Source organism: Mirounga leonina, unplaced genomic scaffold (assembly GCF_011800145.1).
Source record: "Mirounga leonina isolate KUSES-001 unplaced genomic scaffold, KU_Mleo_1.0 Mir_488, whole genome shotgun sequence".
Classification (NCBI taxonomy): domain Eukaryota; kingdom Metazoa; phylum Chordata; class Mammalia; order Carnivora; family Phocidae; genus Mirounga; species Mirounga leonina.
In genome coordinates, this window is record NW_023270777.1 from 2,926,167 (window position 1) to 2,947,330 (window position 21,164).

The following is a 21,164-nucleotide window of genomic DNA, read 5'->3' on the forward strand; positions in this document are numbered from 1 at the left end:
ATGGAAGAAACAAATATTGTCACAGGTGTAGGAAAGGTGCAGGAGAGGACAGAGTGGGGAAGATGGGCCCCTGCTGGGAGTCTCTCTCCGAGAGTCAGTAAGCCCTTTCTCCACCTACAGCCCTGCCCCTCATGTTTGTGGCCTCCGTGTTCGGGGAGTGGACGATCAGGAAGATAGGACAGGGCACGGACGGGTCTTTGGGCTGGCCCGTCGTGGCGGATGGGGGTACAGCCATGACCACAAGCAACAGGTGGATGAGAGGAGCTGTCCCCCTTTCTCCCCACAGCCTGCTCGCTAGCTCTCCCCGCTCTCCTAGCCCCGCTGGGCCCTCCCACCTCCCTGGGGTCCTTTCCAGAGCCCTTCAGTCTCTCTCTCTCCTCCCTCCTTCTTCGCAGGGTTCCCTCTCTTGAGGTACAGGGGTATGTGATGATCAGGGTTGGCCAGTTCACCAGGCAGGAGGACGTGTCCTCCGACCCCTCCTCCGCGGGTCTGGCGAACCCCTGACCCCGCCTCCCAGCACGCCCAGTTTGGATTGGGACTCCCCACCCAGCGGGCTCAGAGCGCCCCTGGCCAGGCCTAGGGAGCGCAGAGGGGAAGAACTCGTCCTTCGACTGCGCCCCGAAGGCCCGCACCCTCGGGGGGCGTGGCCGGGCCCCGCGGGGCTCCGAGATCAGGGATTGGCCCCGCCCCCAGCCCGGGCCCCGCCCCAGCCAGGCCCCGCCCCCCCGCGCCCGGCTCCGCCCCGCTCTCCGCGCGGACCCGAGCCTGCGGCGCTAGGAGGGCTTCCCGCCTCGGGGTCCTGTCGCATCCTGCGCAGGGCTCCGGCTCCGGGTTCGCGGCGCCCGCCTCCCGCGCGGAGCCCCTGAGAGGTTGAGGCGCAGGCTGCTCCCCGGACTCCCGGGCCGTCGCCACCGACCGCCCCGCTCGCTCCATCTCCCACTGTGGTTCTGGGCCTTGGACCTAGCAGCTCCTCCTCCATCACGATCGAGCTCTTGGGCGTGGCTCTCTGCCCCACTCTTCCTTCTGCGAAGGAGCAACGGAAATCTTTTTTTTTTTTTTAAAGATTTTATTTTTATTTATTTGAGACAGAGAGAATGAGTTAGAGAGAGCATGAGAGGGAGGAGGGTCAGAGGGAGAAGCAGACTCCCCGCCGAGCAGGGAGCCCGATGCGGGACTCGATCCCGGGACTCCAGGATCACGACCTGAGCCGAAGGCAGTCGCTTAACCGACTGAGCCACCCAGGCGCCCGAACCAACCGAAATCTTGATGGGAATTAAGCAACTCGCCCTCCGGAGGGCACGGAAGTCACCTTTTTTCTATTTGTAAAATATAATCTTTTCTTCTGCTCCTTTTAAAAACTATATTTTATATATGTATATATATGTAAATATATAATATGTAAAATATAATATATAAAATATATATTGCAGTTTTCTTATTTATTTATTTAAATTTTAATTCCATTTTAGTTAACATACAGTCTCAGTTTCAGGTGTACAAGACAGTGATTCAACACGTCTATACATTATTAGGGTATATTTTTAAGGTACAAATTACATACAGAGAAATTCGCCCTTTTCAGTGTAAAGTTCAGAGATTTTTTTTTAAAAGATTTTATTTATTTGAGAAAGAGAGAGAGAGAGAAACAGCATGAGAGGGGAGAGGGTCAGAGGGAGAAGCAGGCTCCCCGCCGAGCCAGGAGCCCGATGTGGGACTTGATCCCAGGACTCCGGGACCATGACCTGAGCTGAAGGCAGTCGCTTAACCAACTGAGCCACCCAGGCGCCCAAGTTCAGAGATTTTTGACAAATGTATATAGTCATGTAACTACCACCACAACTGAGAAATGAAAGACTTCCATCACCCCTGTAAATTCCCCTGTGCCCCTTTGTGGTGAACCTCTTCCTCAATTCCAGTCTCTGGCAACCCCTGATCTGTTTTCTGTCCCTTGTAGTTTTGCCTTTTCTATAATGTCCTATAAATGGAATCGTACAATAGGTAGCCTTTCAAGTCTGGCTTCTTTCGCTTAGCTTAATGTATTTGGGATTCATCCATGTACTTATTATTATTATTATTTTAAAAAAGATTTTATTTATTTATTTGACAGAGAGAGAGACACAGTGAGAGAGGGAACACAAGCAGGGGGAGTGGGAGAGGGAGAAGCAGGCTTCCCGCCGAGCAGGGAGCCCGATGCGGGGCTCGATCCCAGGACCTGAAATCATGACCTAAGCCGAAGGCAGACGCTTAACGACTGAGCCACCCAGGCGCCCCTGTACTTATTATTTTTTATTGTTGAGTAATATTTCATTGTATGGATACATCAGAGTTTGTCCATTTCTTAGTGGAGGGCCATTTGGGTTGTTTCTAATTTTTTTTTAAAGATTTTATTTATTTATTTGAGAGAGAGCGAGAGGGCGCACAAGCAGGGAGAGGGGCAGAGGGGAAGGGAGAAAGAAAATCCCAAGCAGACTCCCGTTTGAGCAGGGGACCCCATGCGGGGCTCAATCCTAGGACTCCAGGATCATGACCTGAGCAGAAGGCAATCGCTTAACCAACTGAGCCACCCAGGCGTCCCCCCCTCCTTGTGGTTTTAATTTCTGATTCTCTAATAACTAATGATTCTGAGTATATTTTCAAATGTTTATTGGCCATTTGCGTATCTTCTTCAAAACTTCTCAGCTTTTGAAAAAACTGGGTGGTTTATTTTCTCACTACCGCGTTTTGAGAGTTCTTTATATATTCTGGATATACGTCCTTTATCAGATAAGTGATTTGAAAATATTTTCTCCCATTTAGTGGCTTGCCTTTTCATTCTGGTAAAATGCGTTTTTTTCAAAGAGCAGGAATTCTTAATTTTGCAGTCACTTCTTGCTTTGTTTTAAGCACGATGTTTTTCTATTTGTTCAATTGGTATATACAAGGCAATGGAGTTTCCCGTAGAGGCAGAACTAAGCAAGTGGGACACCATTGTTTCCCCATGTATCCAAACTCTGCAGGTCAAGGGACATTTTGGGGAAGGCGGCCGGGCAACCCAGATTTCCTTAGTATGTGATCATCAGACCATCGCATGGCACCAGCTAGAAGCTTGTTTGTGACCTCTGCGTTGTAATGGGATGCCCGGGTCCTTAGTACACACTAGAGTTTGAAGAATAACCAACAGTGACTTTCACAGACGCAAAAGGGAAGCCATCTTGCAGCTCCTGGGCTCTGGGTGTTGACATATTCTGGCAACATCAGGGGCCCCGAAGCTCACTACAAAGGAGATGCGCACTGGTGTGTGTGTGTCTGGGTGAGCCCGCCTGGGGTAGGGCTGTTTCTGGTTGTTGTACAGGCAGCAAAGCAAGTCCCTGTGGACCGTTGAGGAGTGACAAATAAGCCTATGTTGAGTCTGAGTCCACATTCTCCAGGTCAGCCCTGCCCTTGGTCACTGAGAGGCTATTGTCCCATAATGGATGTCCACGGGCCCACGCCGTCAGGTGGGACAGGAAGCACTTTCCTTTTTGGAAAGCTCCCAGCCTTGCACTCCATTCTGGCTTCCACTCTGTCCACGTGCCGGCAAGTTATCCCTATTTTTATTTTTTATTTTATTTTTTTAAGTAATCTCTATGCCCAGGGCACCTGGGTGGCTCAATCAGCTAACTGTCTGCCTTGGGCTCAGGTAGTGATCCCAGGGTCCTGGGATCGAGCCTCGCGTTGGGCTCCCTGCTCAATGGGGAGCTTGCTTCTCCCTCTGCCTCTGCCTTCCCCCCACTCCCCGGTCTCTCATGAATAAATAAAATCTTAAAATAAGTAACCTCTATACCCAATGTGGGGCTCAAACTCACAACCCCGAGATCAAGAGTCGAGAACTCCCCTGACTGAGACAGCCAGGTGCCCCCACATTATCATTTTTTTTTGACTGCTCGGCTTCCTTTCTTTTGGGGAACTGTCCCTCTCCAAGTCCGTGTGGCTCTGGTGGGCTCTCCGTCAGGGCATCCACCTTCCCACCTCAGAGGTGGATAGGTGACCCAGTTGAGGCCAGGCAGACTCTGAAATTTGGAATCCCAATTGGGAATAGACAAGGATGGAGGAGGTTGGTGGGGTACAATGTGGGGAAGCAGTGAGCAGGGGGGCCAGTTCCTGCACAGGATTCCCCCGTGCTCCCCTGGCTCCTGAACTGGACGTTCGGCTTCCTGTCTGAGTCTGCGTTCACTCACTATTGCCCCAAGACGTTCCTTTTTGCCTAACTTCGTCAGTCTGGGTCGGTGCTTGCAACCAGAGAACTTCCACTGATAGGCAATCATGTTGTTGGCCAGGACTGCGCCTAGACTGTAACGCTCCCTGGTGCCTCCGACCTTGTGGTTAAAAGGCAGCCCCTCTGAATAGATGTTGGGGTGGTTGTCTTGGGGGGCGGTTGCACCTTTACGAGATATCGAACAAAGCGCCTCTTCCTCCCAGTCAATGGAGACCACTTAGAGGGGTGTCCCTTATTGAGCAGAATGCAGACTGAACCTCAGTTCTCGCTCACTCACCCCACCCCCCAGCTGTGGGCTCTTGTGCAGTGCACATCCTGCACAGCCTTCTGCGGAGACCCTGTTGTCAGGTCCCACCCCACCCTTCCTTCAGCTCTCTTCTCCTCCTTCCACCTGCCCGTTTACCTCTTCTAAACGTTTACTTGGACGGCATATAGGCTGATAACAGCTATGTTTACTTTTGTAGCCATAGTTAAGTCTTCCGTGCTTTGTCCATCTGTTGACTCTAAAAGTTGAAACTCAAGCAACAGTGTTTACCTTATATATTGTGACTACATAAATAGCTTTCATTGCAGACCTAGGAATCACTAAGATTGCATTTCCTTTCTTAGACTATTTTTGATTACCTTTTGAAAAACAATATCTGATACATTCACGGGATCATATGAATTTTTTTTAAGATTTTATTTATTTATTTGACAGACAGAGATAGTGAAAGAGGGAACACAAGCAGGGGGAGCGGGAGAGGGAGAAGCAGGCCTCCCGCCAAGCAGGGAGCCCGATGTGGGGCTCAATCCCAGGACCCTGGGATCACGACCTGAGCCGAAGGCAGACGCTTAACGACTGAGCCACCCAGGTGCCCCTTCACAGGATCCTATGAATTATATGTTAGTTATAAGTGATCATTATATAATGAATACCTGTGCACCTATCCTAATTCAGGAACCAATAACCTATTACCAATAACATGTATGTACAGTGCAGTCCTCCCAGTCCCATTCCCCTGCCTCCCCTGGGAAATAAAATAACCACTATTCTATATTCTGCATTTATCATTCCACTGACTTTTATTGTTGTTTAAATTTTTATTTAAGTAACCTCTACACCCAACATGGGGCTCAAACTCACGACCCCAAGATCAAGAGTTGCACGCTTCTCTGACTGAGCCAGCTGGGCGCCCCTCTGCTGATTTTTAAAACTTACCATGCCATCATAATATTATGTGTGCTTAAACAATAGTTTGTTTAGCTGTGCTTGTTTATGAGCTCTATAAAAATGGTATCATGTTTATAGCGTAGTCTTCTGGGAGTTACCGATTTTCAGGAAACATTATATTTCCAAGATTCTCTCATGTTGTTTTGTGTTACTGTTAGAACTGCTTGTTAGGATGAGAAACTCCTAGAAATTCCAGGAAAACGAAAACGGATCCAAGGAAGGAAATAAAATCCTGATGATCACCAGCTCTGCTCAGCCTCCTGACCCGGTTGCCCCTGACCATGGCCAAGGGTTCTAAGGATGGCCCTTGTCCCTGGCAGGGCCAGACCATGTGCGGACTTGGGACTGAGAGGTCTCCACTCTGGTGACCGAAGGAGTAAGACAGACAACTTGAGGTGTGAAGGTCACGTCTCTCACCACATGGACCAGAGGAGAAGAGGAGGTCGGTCTGGGGAGGAGGAGAAGGACGCTCAGGGACGAGTGGGAACAGAGCCAGACTGTGTCTCCAAAATTCCTATGTTGGCAAGCTAACCCCAAGGTGATGCTTTTAGGAAGTAGGGCCTTTGCGGGGGGGAATAGGTGATTAGGGGCCTTTGGGAAGCTCTGTCCTCACAAATGGGATCAGTGTCTTTTTTCTTTTTTAAAGATTTTATTTATTTATATGAGAGAGAGAGCGAGAGAGGGAACACAAACAGGGGCAGAGGGAGAAGGAGAAACAGGCTCCCCACTGAGCAGGGAGCCCGATGCGGGACTCGATCCCAAGACCCTGGGATCATGACCTGAGCCGAAGGCAGACGTTTAACCGACTGAGCCACCCCGGTGCCCCGAAAGCCTGTGTCCTTAACCACACATATCACCGCCTCCACAGAGTAAACCAACTCTGGTGGGATTCAAACTCACATCCCAAATCCGAAAGGCTTTTTCCTCGGGAGAATTCCCAGGGTCTCTCTTCTCCCAGGAGCCACTATGATCAGGCTGCCCCAGGTGACTCAGATCTACTTTCCTGTAACTTAAAAGGGAGGTTAGAAAAAAAAACAACCTTCAGCTTGTGGGGCGCCCGGCTGGCTCAGTCGGTAGAGCACATGACTCTTGATCTCGGCACTGTGGGTTCAAGCCCCACGTTGGGTGTAGAGATTACTCAAAAAAATAAAATCTTGGGCGCCTGGGTGGCTCAGATGGTTAAGCGTCTGCCTTCGGCTCAGGTCATGATCTCAGGGTCCTGGGATCGAGTCCTGCATCGGGCTCCCTGCTCCTTGGGAGCCTACTTCTCCCTCTGCCTCTCTCTCTCTGTCTCTCATGAATAAATAAATAAAAATCTTAAAATAAAATAAAATAAAATCTTAAAAAAAGGAAAGATTTCGGGTTGGGTGACACCCCCCCCACCCGCTCCTTATCCTATGTGCTTCCCCTTCCGGTGCTGAGGGGAAAAAGAAGGGAAGAAGGTACAGAGAAGAGGGAAGGGAATGGCAACTGTCCACCAGAAGTGAGTGGAGGTGGGAGGGAGGGGAAGGGGTAGGGGAAGCCGTGAGAAGAAGACATTGCCAAAGAACAACGGAGGGAGGCTGTTTCCCTGAGGACAAGCATCTCCTCCCTCCTGCTCCGTCTGTCAGCATTTGGGGGTAAGGTCAGGGGAGAGGACTTAGGAAGAGAAGGGGACACCCTCAGAAACCACAGCTCTTAGGAGTGGGGCTGCCGCGGTGGGCCCCTCCCCCACTTGATGACCCCCACCCCCACCCTTCAGGAATATTCCGTGGCGGTTAGGGGCCCTGTCCTACTGGATGGGTTGTTCTTTCCCAGACCCCAGGCCCTGTGGCGCCAGGTGCTCTGCTGGATAGAAATATTTAGAAGATGAGGGACGACTGAGCCCAGCAAGAGAAGGGGGAGATGGGGTGGAGGGGACAGGGGGAGACAGGGGCTGCTCAAGATGGGGGCAGGGGACTTTAGGGATGAGTTCCCGGGGTCAGGAGGAGAAAGGGATGAGCACCAGACACTTGGAAAGGAAGTCGGATGCTGAGAAGCAGGATGGGGCAGAGGGAAGTCTGGCTCAAGAAGAGCGGGTAAAGAACTCCCTCTCTGAGCCCAGAAGTAGCAGTCAGGGGCTCAGGGATTACAGCTCAGAGCCCCGGAGGATCTCCGTGTTGCCCCTGTGGTGGAGAATTACACACAGCTCCCGCTGGATAGCGCAGGTCCTGGCCTCAGAGCTCAGCCTGGTCGCCTTCGCCCTGATGCTGGTCATGGTCTTCTCCAAGAAATGGCTGTGCCCCTCTCAAAGCCGCTTCTACCAGCGCTGGCCCACCAACGTCAGCGCCAGAATCTACACGGCCACTCACGTCATGTCCATGGGGCCCCTGCGGATCTGCAAATCCAAGAGCTGTTCCAACTCAGAAAATTGGAATGGTGAGACCCTCCCCGCCCCCACCGCACCCCAGGGCTCCAGTCTGCCTTGGTCACTCCGGGTCACCCCGTGCCCTTGTCCCCTCCTTCGGGTCATCCCTAGTGATCTGGCCCGCAAGAGGGCTTCACTGGAGGAGACCACCGAGGACGGGTCTTCCTGCCCCCATCCATTCTGTCCAAACCGCTTTGCCTGACTCAGATCATTGCTTCTGCGAAGACTCAGAGCCTGGTCTGTGGCTGTAACAGGGCTGTGAGGGGCATGGACTCTCAGTGCTGGTGAATCACTCCTTAATCACACAACTGCCCCTGTTCTATGGGGAGAAGAGCCCCAGCGAGGTGGGGATTGTCTTCCTCTAGCCTTGTGTACCCTGAGCTTCCAGTTTCGGGAGGAGCCCCCTGGTCGCTCTCCCTCCCCAGCCCTGGTCCCAGCCCCTTCTCCTCCCTTCTGCCTCAGGCCTTGCTCTTCTGGGCCAGCTCTGGGTTTCCACGTCTGGTTTCCTCGTTCCTTCTTTCCCAGGCTCTCGTGGCCCTTCACGGCCAGTTCCTGAACTCAGTACTCCATGCTCTCCCGCACCTCCCAGCTTCGGGCCTCCTTGCTCAGCTCTTGTGCGAAACCAGAACTTTCTATCTCCGTGATCCCCGTTCCGTGACTTCACTCTCGTTAACAGTAAAAAGATAATAATAAAAATAAAAGTTACGCGGCTCTTAGTTTCTTCCATTATGAGAGAAATGCATCTTTCTCGCAATAAATTTGGGGAAACAAAAAGCTACCATTTATTGCATACTTATTCCATTTGCTCGATAGATCCTCAACCAACCCTAAGGAATAGGGATGATCATCCTTCCTGTACGGATGAGAACACCGAGACTCAGATAAAGTACCTTGCTGAGAGTCAATATTTGACTGTTTTTCCCCTACAAAGAGAGCAGGTTTAGAATTCTAATTCGGGCGTGTCTGGCCCCAAGACTCTCGGAGGCACCTGCCTTGCTCTAACCGAGCTCCTCAAAGACCAGCCCCAAGCACTCAAGTTTCTGCTAGGCTTTTAAAAAAATTTTTTTTGAACAAGTTTTGAACGGTTTTTACACAGCTGTACTCATTCTTCATAAATAACCTTATATCTTTTACATTATTTTAAGTATTCAATTTATATTGTTTAAAAATTTATCTTTGGGGTGCCAGGCTGGCTTAGTCCGCAGAGGGTGTGACTCTTGATCTCGGGGTTGTGAGTTTGAGCCCCATGCTGGTTGTAGAGATTATTTAAAAATAATTTAGGGGTGCCTGGGTGGCTCAGGCGGTTAAGGGTTTGCCTTCGGCTCGGGTCATGTTCCCAGGGTCCTGGGATGGAGCCCCACGAGCCCCACGCTGGGCTCGCTGCTCAGCGGGGAGCCTGCTTCTCCCTCTCCCTCTGCTCCTCTCCCCACTCATGTTCTCTCTCTTGCTCACTCTCTCAAATAAATAAATAAATAAAATCTTTTAAAAAAATAATTTAAAAATCTGTACGGAAATTTATTTTTATGAGATGCAGTAAATGTTTCCCTATTATAAGTTAATAGACATATATATCAACTAAATAGATTGTCATCTTTTACTTGAATTTTATTTTTCTATTCTTGGTAAAATTTATTTTTCAATGTCATATTTGCAAAAAAAAGGAGCAACAAAATTTGTTAATGACTTTTTTTTTTTTCTGTGTTTAGTGTTAATTCTTTGGTATCGATTTCCCAAAGTGGCTTTACCGGATGGAAGAGTTAAATATTTTAAGGTTCTTCATAAAATGTTCCATGTTGCTCCCAAAAAGTGTGATAGCAATTTACCTTTCCACTAACAATGCACAAGAAGGCTGGTTTTATTGTATCTTTGTTGGCAATGACTGTTAATTCTAAATATATAGATAGATAATTTTTTTCTGATAAGAAAAAGTTAGTTGCACAGTTAGTTATTGTGGGAAATGCAGAACGTTTAAGAAAGAAAATAAAACTGACCTAAAATTTGCTCATATAGATATAATCACAGTTGGCATTGCCAGTGCATTTACTTCCAGTCTCTTGTGTGTGAATGTGTGTGTATGAGATATCTATAAATACAAATACACATATACAAATAAACATATATTTATTTGTATCTTGATAAATGTATATATTTATATTTTCAAAACCGCAATTCTCCATGCTCTGGGTTGCAAACTCCCCTTTGCAGTTCTAGGTATTTATTCCTGTCATTAATATTTCTATAGCATCACGAGTATTTAAGATTTATTTGATTAGGTAGTATGTGAATGGAGTGGAAATGGAAGCAAAATGAAAGACGACACAGGGGGCGCCTGGGTGGCTCAGTCGTTAAGCATCTGCCTTTGGCTCAGATCAGGATCCCAGGCTCTGTGGGAAGCCTGCCTCTCCCTCTCCCACTCCCCCTACTTGTGTTCCCTCTCTCCCTGTGTCTCTCTTTGTCAAAAAAAAAAAAAAAGATGACACAGCGAAGGGAGCCCCCCACCGCTGGCCTCTAATCCCCACTCCTGGTTCCTCGTTTCTTTCGAGACATCTTCTGTTTGGAGACAAACATCTATCATATCATTTTTAAAAAAGATTTATTTAGGGGTGCCTGGTGGCTCAGTTGTTAAGCATCTGCCTTTGGCTCAGGTAATGATCCCGGGGTCCTGGGATCGAGCCCCACATGGGGCTCCCCGTTCAGCGGGGACTCTACTTCTCCCTCTCCCACTCCCCCTGCTTGTGTTCCCTCTCTCGCTGTCTCTCTCTCTCAAATAAATAAAAAAGATTTATTTATTTATTTAAGAGAGAGAGAGAGAGAGAGAGAGAGAGTCGGGGGGCGGGGCAGAGGGAGAGAGAGAGAGAATCTCAAGCAGACTCCCTGCTGAGTGCGGAGCCCAACATGGGGCTCAATCTCAGAACCCCGAGATCATGACCTGAGCCAAAACCAAGAGTCGGACGCTTAATCGACTGTGCCCCCCAGGTGCCCCCGTATCATTTTTTTTAAAGATTTTATTTATTCATTTATTTGAGAGAGTGAGAGAGAGAGAGAGAGCACACGAGAGGGGGGAGGGTCAGAGGGAGAAGCAGACTCCTCGCTGAACAGGGAGCCCGATGCGGGACTCGATCCCGGGACTCCAGGATCATGACCTGAGCCGAAGGCAGTCGCTTAACCAACTGAGCCACCCAGGCGCCCCTGTATCATTTTTTAAAAAATATTTTATTTATTTGACAGAGAGACAGCGAGAGAGGGAACACAAGCAGGGGGAGTGGGAGAGGGAGAAGCAGACTCCCCTGCTGAGCAAGGAGCCCAATCTGCGGCTCGATCCCAGGACCCTGGCATCATGACCTGAGCCGAAGGCAGATGCTTAATGACTGAGCCACCCAGGCGTCCCCCTCCCATATCATTTTTTAATGAATGCATAATAATCCAACGAATGGGTACAATACATTTAACAAATCTCTCCTTGGACATATAAGTATCTGTGCAGAGAAGATCCCTGCACACAGATTTAGTGCTGCTCTTGGATTATTTCCTTACCATAAATTCCAAGAAGCATTGCCAAGTCAAAGGGTCTTAACCTTTTACATTATTTCTGATATTTTGTGCCAGGTCACTCATCGAAAATGCTGACCTGTGGTAGCGTATGAGAGCACCTCTTCTCTCTAAATTCTTTCCTATACCAGGTGTCATCAATTTTGTCTTGATCTTTGCTGATTTGATAGGTTAACAAATCACATTTACTTGGCAATTCTTTGTATTGAGCTTCATGTGTATATGGGACTTTTGTATTTCTTCTTTTGAGAAACACACTTCAAGTCCTCTGTTTTTCATTTTTGTATGGTTGGGATTATCAAACAATCTCCATATCAATAATCCTTGCTTATTTAATGAGTGAAAGTGATACTTCATTGTAATCTCACATGTGCATTTCTGGGGCACTTGGGTGGCTCAGTCGGTTAAGCGTCTGACTCTTGATTTCGGCTCATGTCCTGATCTCAGGGTCGTGAGATCGAGCCCTGCATTGGGCCCCACCCCGTGCTCAGTGAGGAGTCTGCTGGAGTTTCTCTCTGTCCCTCTGCCCCTCCCCCTGCAAGTTCTCACTCTCTCTCTCTCTCTCAAATAAATAAATAAATCTTTTTTAAAAATGCACATTTCTTTAGTTAACCTTTTCTCATGTCATTCTATTATATACTTTTTCTCCTTTGTGAATCCTAAATTCGTCCCGTTTTCTCATTTTCTCCAGATAGTTTTAAGCTGTGGACAAACCACCCAATCTTCGGGGTGGCCATGATAACTTTCTGCCTGGCGCTGGTGCTGGGCCTTATCTTCACCGTCTGGTTGCACCTGCCGTACCTACCTGGTCTTCAGAGACTGCCCTTCTTTAGCTGGGTTGGGACTATCATGAGCTTCTTTGAAGGTACCCCCTGGCTCTGGAAAGTGGTCCTTAGTTTCTCCCAAAACACATCTTCCTGGGTACTTTTCCCTCTTCCTTTCTTTGGGGGTGGGGTAGGGGTCTGGTGGGTGGTGGCTGAACAAAACTGGTGGTCCTTGAGAACTGAGCTCCGCCATTTCCTCATCCCGGGAGAGGTGGAGTTGGAGGGGTTGATCGTGGTTTGTGGCTGTATCCCAGAAGGTGAGGGAGAATCTCCGTGGGGTCCTCAGGTAAGAATAAGATCTCTCGCGTCCCTGTCTCCTAGTTATCCTTATTTTCTTCACCCTGATGTTGTTTCCTATTAACCTCTGGATCTTTGAGTTGAAGAAGAATTTATCAGTCCCCATCGGCTGGAGCTATTTCATAGGCTGGCTGGTGTTTGTCCTCTATGTCACCTGTGGTGAGTGGCCTGAGGGCCCCGGGCAGGAGGGGACATGGGTGGCTCGGGGCAGAGGAAGTGTGCAGGGAGGGAGGCAGGTAACCCCCAAGGACAAGTTCTTAGGGAATTATCTTCCCTTTGGCCTCACCTCGCTGGCCACTTTCTTCCGGTTCTCCAAATTTCCTCTCCCCCATCCCTTTGTGCTTTCCCAGCAGCCCTCTGTTACTTCAACCACCAACACTTCTGGATGGTGATTATGAACCGTCCCTGTGGCACTAAGTTCTGCAGCAACTGCTCCAGCCCTCTACAAAACTTGCTGAAGAAGCCGGTTGTCTCACATGCCTCTATCACCCAGAGGGAAGTCCCGGATCCTGAGCAAAAGAAGGCATCTTTGTAACCTTGTCGGAAATCCTGCCCATTCATCTGCATCCCTGTCCTCATCCTTTCTCACAACCTTGGGGAGGTGGTTGGCCTTCATCACTGCAAGGAGTTAGAGAGGGAGAATATTACTTTTCCTCCTTGTTCCTGCTTGCTTATTGTTGGGGCGATGTGGAATAAATGGTCTCTTGTTTATCATGTCTGGCTGTTGTTGAGACAAGACAACTTGAAGGAGGAGAAGGAGGGAGAAAGAACAACTTTGTTTCCCAATTGTTCCTCCTCAGGAGCCTTTTGGCACCCTTTGGTTCCCAGAAGTGCCCAATCTCTCCTGTAGCACACGGGAGTTTTGTTCACCCACCACCCACCAAACCCTTACCGCACCCCCAAAGAAAGGAAGAGGGAGAAGTACCCAGGAAGATGTGTTTTGGGAGAAACTAAGGACCATTTTCCAGAGCCAGGGGGTACCTTCAAAGAAGCACATGATAGTCCCAACCCAGCTAAAGAAGGGCAGTCTCTGAAGACCAGGTAGGTACGGCAGGTGCAACCAGATGGTAGTAGGTGTGCCCATGTGTGTTACGATCTCAACATTTGTTAGTAGGTAAAGGGAAGTGACCAGGGGAGAGAGATCACTTAGGAGCGAGTTGGTTTATTCAGAGTGAACAGTCCAAGAGCACACAGGCCCAAGGTAAGAGGCGGGTTACCTGGGGTGGGGCTGTACTATGGGCATTGGGCAGCAATCCCACTCTCTGTGTCCAGAGCAGGTGACTGAGAAGTCCTAGAGCCCTGTGCCTGGGTACCCCCAGCACCACCTCCACCTCCATCACACCTTCACCTCCGCCACCACCTTCACCTCCGCCACCACCTTCACCTCCGCCACCATCTTCACCTCCGCCACCATCTTCACCTCCACCATCACCACCACCTCCACTACCACCACCTCAACTCCCTGGTTGCTATCGCTCTCCACCCAAGCCTCCCATGTTCTCCATCCTGTAACAGCAGGAAGAAAACATGACAAGGAGGAGAACCTCAGAGTCGGGCCCTAAGCTCAAGAGACAGATTGCACCTTTGGGTTATAACCTGAGCCTCATGAACACGTGCAGCGCCTGCCTTGGGCAGCGCCGGCAATGACTATCGGGATTCAGACATCCTGCACAGAAAGGCTGGCCGCCCAAGAGAGCAGCTGTGACTGATCTTTGTCATATCTCTGCAGATGGAGCCATCATGCCAACCAGCTAGAGGAGGGAAGGGACAAATTATGAGCGGATTGGATATGTTAAAACTATATATATTATTAGGTTGAAACATACGATACTGCTGTTTTAGCAGTTAAATGCTGGTGATTTCATATGGTTCAATCTAATATATATAACTGATTTCTATTTGGTTTTGAGGCTCTTTTAAGATTCTTATCTTTATCATACCTGACCAGCAGAAGTGGGATTCCTAACTTAGTTCCAAGCAGACATTCTGAGCAAAGAATCGAATACATAGGCTTGAAATTTGGGCAGAACAGGCATTCCACAAATCCCTGCTCATGGTCCCCCTTGGACTCCTTCCCCCTGGTAGCAAGGATCTATTGAAGAACCTATTGAATTAATCATCCTTGGGGAAGGGACATCAAACAGAGGGATGTCATGACCTCTACTATATATATACATGTAACTGGAGAAAGGGATTTTGTAATTTGGAATAAGTCATAAACTCAAATGTCTACAGGGGCTAGGCAGGAGGGGAATTAAGTTTCACTTCTTGAGGGGAAGAATATCAAGAATCTGTGGATATATTTTATTTTTTAAAATTTTTTAAAGTTTTTTTTTTTTTTGAAAGAGAGAAGGAGATAGAGAACATGAGAGGGAGGAGGGTCAGAGGGAGAAGCAGACTCCCCGCTGAGCAGGGAGCCCAATGCACTCGATCCTGGGAGTCCAGGATCATGACCTGAGCTGAAGGCAGTTGCTTAACCAACTGAGCCACCCAGGCGCCCTGTGGATTTATTTTAAAATCACCACATTCTACCTTCTGGTCACAAATTATTTACATTCTTCATACATACAATATACACCTCTCTCAAGGCCCTGAAAATCCTCATCCCAGTAGAGCATCAATCAGCTAAAAGTTCAAAATTCTACTGTGTTGTGAGGAACTAAGTCCTCGTGGGTCTTTAAGGGTTATTCCAATAAAGCTGTGGAAATTGCACTCAGAGAGGTATACAAAAGTGGAGGATTCATTATATCCACAAGTCCTAGAAGAGGGAGGCATGATATTCCACATGGAGGCCACATAGGAGGAGTGCCCAGAGAGCAAGATCAACCCTGCAGACGGGGAGCTGAGAGAGTGAGGACCCATGGCCAAGTGCCTTTACTGGGGTCAGGGTGGGGCACACAAGCAAACGTATGAGGAAATTTCGGGGCGCCTGGGTGGCTCAGTCGTTGAGCATCTGCCTTCGGCTCAGGTCATGATCCCAGGGTCCTAGGATTGAGCCCCGAGTGGGGCTCCCTCCTTGGCAGGAAGCCTGCTTCTCCCTTTCCCACCCCCCCTGCTTGTGTTCCCTCTCTCGCTGTGTCTCTCTCTGTCAAATGAATAAAGAAAAATCTTTAACCAACCAACCAACCAAACAAACAAACAAAACATATGAGGGAATTTCATTAGTGCATTTGAATTTTACAGGGGAGGGCAAGAAGGAGAACTTGTGGCAGGAACCAGCCTCATCACACTGGTGCACCTGCTCACCTGGTGAAGCGCTCACAGCCTTGTTGTGGGGATGTTGAGGCATCAGGCAAATATGAAGTTTTAAGAATTTATGATACACTTGCCATCTGTTATGGGCTGAATTTTATCTCCCCCCCAAATTGATATGTTGAGGACCTAACTCTTAGTACCCCAGAACGTAACTACTTGGAGATAGGGTCTTTAAGAGGTGATTACGTTAAGATGGGTGGTGGGCCTTTGTCTAACCTGAGTGGTGTCCTTATGAGAAAAGTTTAGGAACACAGAGACACCAGGTATGTGCATGCACACAGGAAAACCATGAGAGAAGATGCTCATCTGCAAGCGAGGTAAGAGAGGTTTCAAAAGAAACCAAACCTACTACACTTGATCTTGGACTTCTAGCCTCTAGAAATGTGAGAAAATAAATTTCTGTTGTTTAAACCGCCTAGTCTATGGTACTTTGTTATGGCAGCCTTAGCAAAGTAATACACCACCTAAATTAGGTCCAGGTGCAGATGAGGCTCTTTAGATGTAATGCTTTAAATACAGTTGCTCTCAATCTGAATACCTGTGAACTACAGAGACACGTGACCATCCCCCACATATCCAGAAAACAATGGCAGGACAGTCAAGGGATAATCATTACAGACGCTACTGCTTAGAAAGGGTGACAATGATGTATAATGAACATTGAGCAATGTATAGAATTGTTGAATCATTATGTTGTACACTTTAAACTGATAGAACACTGTATGTTAATTGTAATTCAATAACAACAGCTGGGGTGGGGGAGGAATGAGAGGGACACAGGAGTCACTGGTCCATAGCAGTTTTGAAATCCAGCTGGGAAAATGTTGAAATCTCCTTGATTAAGATTCAGTCCTATTTCTGCCCAGGTGTAAGTCTCCATGGTTGTTCTTGTTGTTTGTTTGTTTATTTTTGATATAACACACATGCCATAAAACTTATCATTTTAAAGTACATAATTCAGTGATTTTAGTATATTCACAATGTACAACCATCACCACTACCCAATTCCAGAACACTTCACTTGCTCTAATTATTCTCCATTCCTCATTCCCTTCAGTCCTTGAACACTACTAGTCTTCTTTCTGTTTCTATGCATTTGCTTGTTCTGGACATTTCATATAAATGGAATCATACAAATACAGCTTTTTGTGTCTGGCTTCTTTTCTTAGCATCATATTTTCAAGGTTCATTCATGTTGTAAAATGTATTGGTACTTCATTCCATTTTATGGCTGAATAATATCTCATTGTATGGATATGCCATATTTTAACAATCCATTTGTTAAGTGCATGGACATTTGGGTTGCTTCCACCTTTGGGCTATTATGAATAATGCTGTTATGGAGATTTCTTTTTTTTTTAAGATTTTCATTTATTTATTTGCCAGACAGAGAGAGAGAGAGCACAAGTGGGGGGAGCAAGCAGAGGGACAGGGAGAAGCAGGCTTCCTGCTGAGCAGGGAGCCCAATATGGGACTCGATCCCAGGACCCTGGGACCATGACCTGAGCCAAAGGCAGACACTTAATGACTGAGCCACCCAGGCGCTCCTGTTATGAAGATTTCTGTCCAAGTTTTCATACATATGTTTTCAGCTCTCCAGGGTGTATAACTAGGAGTGGAATCCCTGGTCACATGGTAACTCTCTGTTGAACTTCTTGAGGAACTTCCAGAATGTTTCTCAAAGCAGCTGTACGACTTTACTTTCCCACCAGTAATGTGTGAGGGTTCCACTCTCTCCACAGCCTGGCCAACACTTTTATTGTCCATCTTTTTGATTCTTGCCATCTTAGTAGATGTGAAGTGGCATCTCGTTGTGGTTTTGATTTGGATTTTCCTAACACATTTCCCCAAGATGCATCTCCTGTGCCTGTTGACCATTTGTATATTCTCCACAGCTCCACCTGCGAGGCCTTTGGTACTACCTTCTGAATCATCCTTCCTTTCCACAAAAGACAGCCTCTGTTTGCAGCTGTATGATTTTCTCAGCCTACATCTTGCTAGTAGAATTTTGGGGTCCAAAGGCCTCTCTTTTCTTTTTGTATTGTCTCTATCATTTGCAGACCATGCTGGTGGTGTCTCTGCCAACCTTATTCTGTGACACACTCTGTGGCCTCTTGAGACTCTTATTGAGATTCACTCCATTAGACAAACATGGCTTCCAGGCAAAGATTAAGGTAAAAAATGTGAGAGCTGCATAGCTGGTTAGTTCCAGCTCAGCATCCCTCATGAATTTGCAGTCAAATTGTTGGCAAGAGCTACACTGTCTCCCTCCTAGGAGACTCACTCTATGTGACTGTTTGCTGGAGGCCTAAATTTCTAGCCATGTGGACCAAAGGACTGTTTAAGGGTCCTCATGACATAGCAACTGGAACGTTCAAGAGCAAAAAAGAGAGATGCCAGAGAGCTGCTTCCTTGCTCCATCACTGCGCACCAAGGAAAGGCCTTGGGAGGGCAGGGCCAGATGGCAGCTGCCTGCTGGCCAGGAAGACAGCTGCCACCAGAAATCCAACTGGTGGGCGCCTTGACCTTGGACATCCAGCCTCCAGCACTGTGAGTTAATAAATGTCTGCTATTTAAGCCCCCAGACTGTGGGATTTTGTTATGGTGGCCCGTGAAGACTACACTATGTGGTTTGAGTGAGAGTTTAGCTTGGTTGTTATAAGACTGTTGGATTTTAAGATTTTAGGGTTCTTCATTGGCACAACCCCTTTGGCTGAAGGGGAAAGAGAAAGACACAGAGCCTGGTGGCTCAGTCGGTTGGGCGTCTGCCTTCGGCTCGGGTCATGATCCCGGGGTCCTGGGATCGAGCACTGCGTCGGGGTCCTGGGATCGAGCACTGCGTCGGGCTCCCTGCTCTGCAGGAAGCCTGCTTCTCCCTCTCCCACTCCCCCTGCTTGTATTCCCTCTCTCGCTGTGTCTCTCTGTGTCAAATAAATAAATAAAATCTTAAAGAAAAGAAAAGAAAAGAAAAGAAACACACAGTGAAGCCAAAGCTGTTCCCCTCCCAAAGACAACTACAAATCCCACAGAGCTGGGATTTTCGGACCTCGGTTCAAATGACGATCAGATGGCAAGGCTTGAAGAAGCTGCTGATATTGCACAAGAGATATCAATTCATGTATGATGTCAGAATAACTAGAGAAACTTTTGAACAAAGGTTTTATTTTTAAGTAATCTCTATGCCCAAGGTGGGGCTTGAACTCACGACCCCGGAGATCAAGAGCTGTGGGCTCCACCGACTGAGCCAGCCAGGCGCCCTGTGAAAGAAACTTTTATAAATCAACTTGGCAGAAAAATAATGGAAAGATTTTACCACACATGTATACATTTGACTTTGGGGTCCTTTTTCCTCAATATAGGTTAGGATTTACATTCTTTGTATCTTTGATCTAATATCTTAATTCTCTGCAGTTTTATTATCGTTTTCTAAATTGACTTAACTGCTGGGGCACCTGGCTGGGTCAGTCCATAGAGCGTGCTGGCATATAAGGGTAGCAAAAGATGCTTGAGATCATATGACATTAGGGGATTGCAAATCAAAACAAGGAGATACCACAGCACATCCGTTAGAGTGGCTAAAATCCAGTGATGTGGAACAACAGGAACTCTCATTCGTTGTTGGTGGGAGTGCAAAATGGTGCCGGCACTTTGAAAGCTAGTCTGTCAGTTTCTCACTCAATGAAAACATACCCTTGCCGTATGATCCAGCAATTGGTACTCCTAATATTCACCCAGTGAATCGAAAATGTACACCCACACAGAAAGCTGCACATAATTATAGCTGCTTTATTCACAACGGTCCCACATTGGAAGCAACCTAAATGTCCTTCGAAGGATGAATGGATCAACTGTGGTATGTCCATACAGTGGAATAGTAGTCAGCGATAAAGAGTAGTGATTTATCAAGCCACAAAAAGACGGGGAGGAAACTTAAATGCATATTGGCAGGTGAAAGAAGCCAGTCTGAAAACGCTCCATACTGTATCGTTCCAAGCATATGACATTCTAGAAAAGGTGAAACTATGGGATCAGTGAAAAGATCAGTGGTTGCCAGGCATTTGGGAGTAGGGAGGGAGGGAAAAATAGGTGGGCGTGCAGGGGACTACCAGGCAGTGAAACTGTTCTGTATCACACTATAGAGGTGGATACATGTCATTTTACATTTGTCAAAACCCACAGGATATAGAATACCAAGAGTGAACCCTAATGCAAACTATGGGCTTTGGGGGACCATGATGTGTCCTGTTGTCTTACTGTCACAAGCATACCTCACTGGCGCCAGATGTTGATGTCGGGAGGTGGTTACGCATGCGTGTCTGTGGGGGGGGGGGTACCTGGGGACTGTGTGTGCTTTGTGCTCAGTTTTTCCGTGAGTCTAAAACTGCTCTCAAATATTAAGTCTATGATTAAAAACAACAACAACAAAAAAACAAAAAAAACCTACCAAGTGCCAAGACAGAGAGAATATAGAGTTTAATTTGCTACAGTGGAGAAAACCCAAGCCTCATAATTTTCTGCCTCCATGGACCATTAGACAGAAACAGGCTAAGAACCCCTGTTTTGCAGAAAGGAATGTCGTCAAAGGATTCAGCTAATGGGGGACTACTGTTTGGGGTGAAGCCAGCTGGTGAGATAGAAACTGTAGGTACCTGGGAGAAGTCTGGCTCCATCTATGTAGCTGTGTAGGGATTTGTCAGATGCCATATTCTCCTGAATCCTTGGGATATACCTGTGTCCAGAGGGGGAAATGGCACAGGAGGATTTGCAACATGGGGGATGGGATGCCAGGCCTGGATGACAGAGTGAGTCTTGCTCTCATGGAAACCCACCTGTGCGGGCCCAAGAGCACACTGTGAGTTACTGCCTTGTACTACCATGCTCACAGGTCCCGAAGCCTAAGGGACTGGTCACAAAAAGGCAAAACTGTCTGTCCTCTTTGGTGGGACCTACCAATTCTTAAAAAAAATTTTTTTAAGATTTTTTTATTTTAGAGAGAGAGAGAGAGAGAGCACATGCACGGGGGAAGGGACAGAGGGAGAGGGAGAGAGACTCTCAGGCAGACTCCCCGCTGAGTGCGGAGCCTGACACGGGCTCAATTCCCACAACCATGAGATCACGACCTGAGCGAAAACCAAGGGTTGGACGCTTAACCGACTGAACCACTAGGCGCCCCTAAAAAATTTTTTTTAGACATTTCAGACTTACAGAAAAGTTGTTATAGCAGTATAAACAAGTCCTTTATACTCTTCACTCAGATTTCCCCAAATGTTAACATGACTACATTTGATTTATCTCTGCCAGCCTCTCTATTCACACACAAACACACACACACTTTTTTTTCTCTACTACCACTTGAAAATAAATTACAGACATGATGCCCCTTTACCCTCAGATACGCTAATGTGT

The 21,164-nt window shown here is 47.6% G+C and overlaps 1 protein-coding gene across 1 annotated transcript; it reads left to right on the forward strand.

The window, feature by feature from the left end:
- The first annotated feature begins 7,371 nt into the window (after positions 1–7,371).
- Positions 7,372–13,038, forward strand: ODF4 (outer dense fiber of sperm tails 4). The gene is given in 4 exon segments (XM_034989302.1): positions 7,372–7,485; positions 7,487–7,844; positions 12,528–12,662; positions 12,854–13,038. Coding segments are annotated over 4 exon segments (792 nt in total).
- Positions 13,039–21,164: the final 8,126 nt, after the last annotated feature.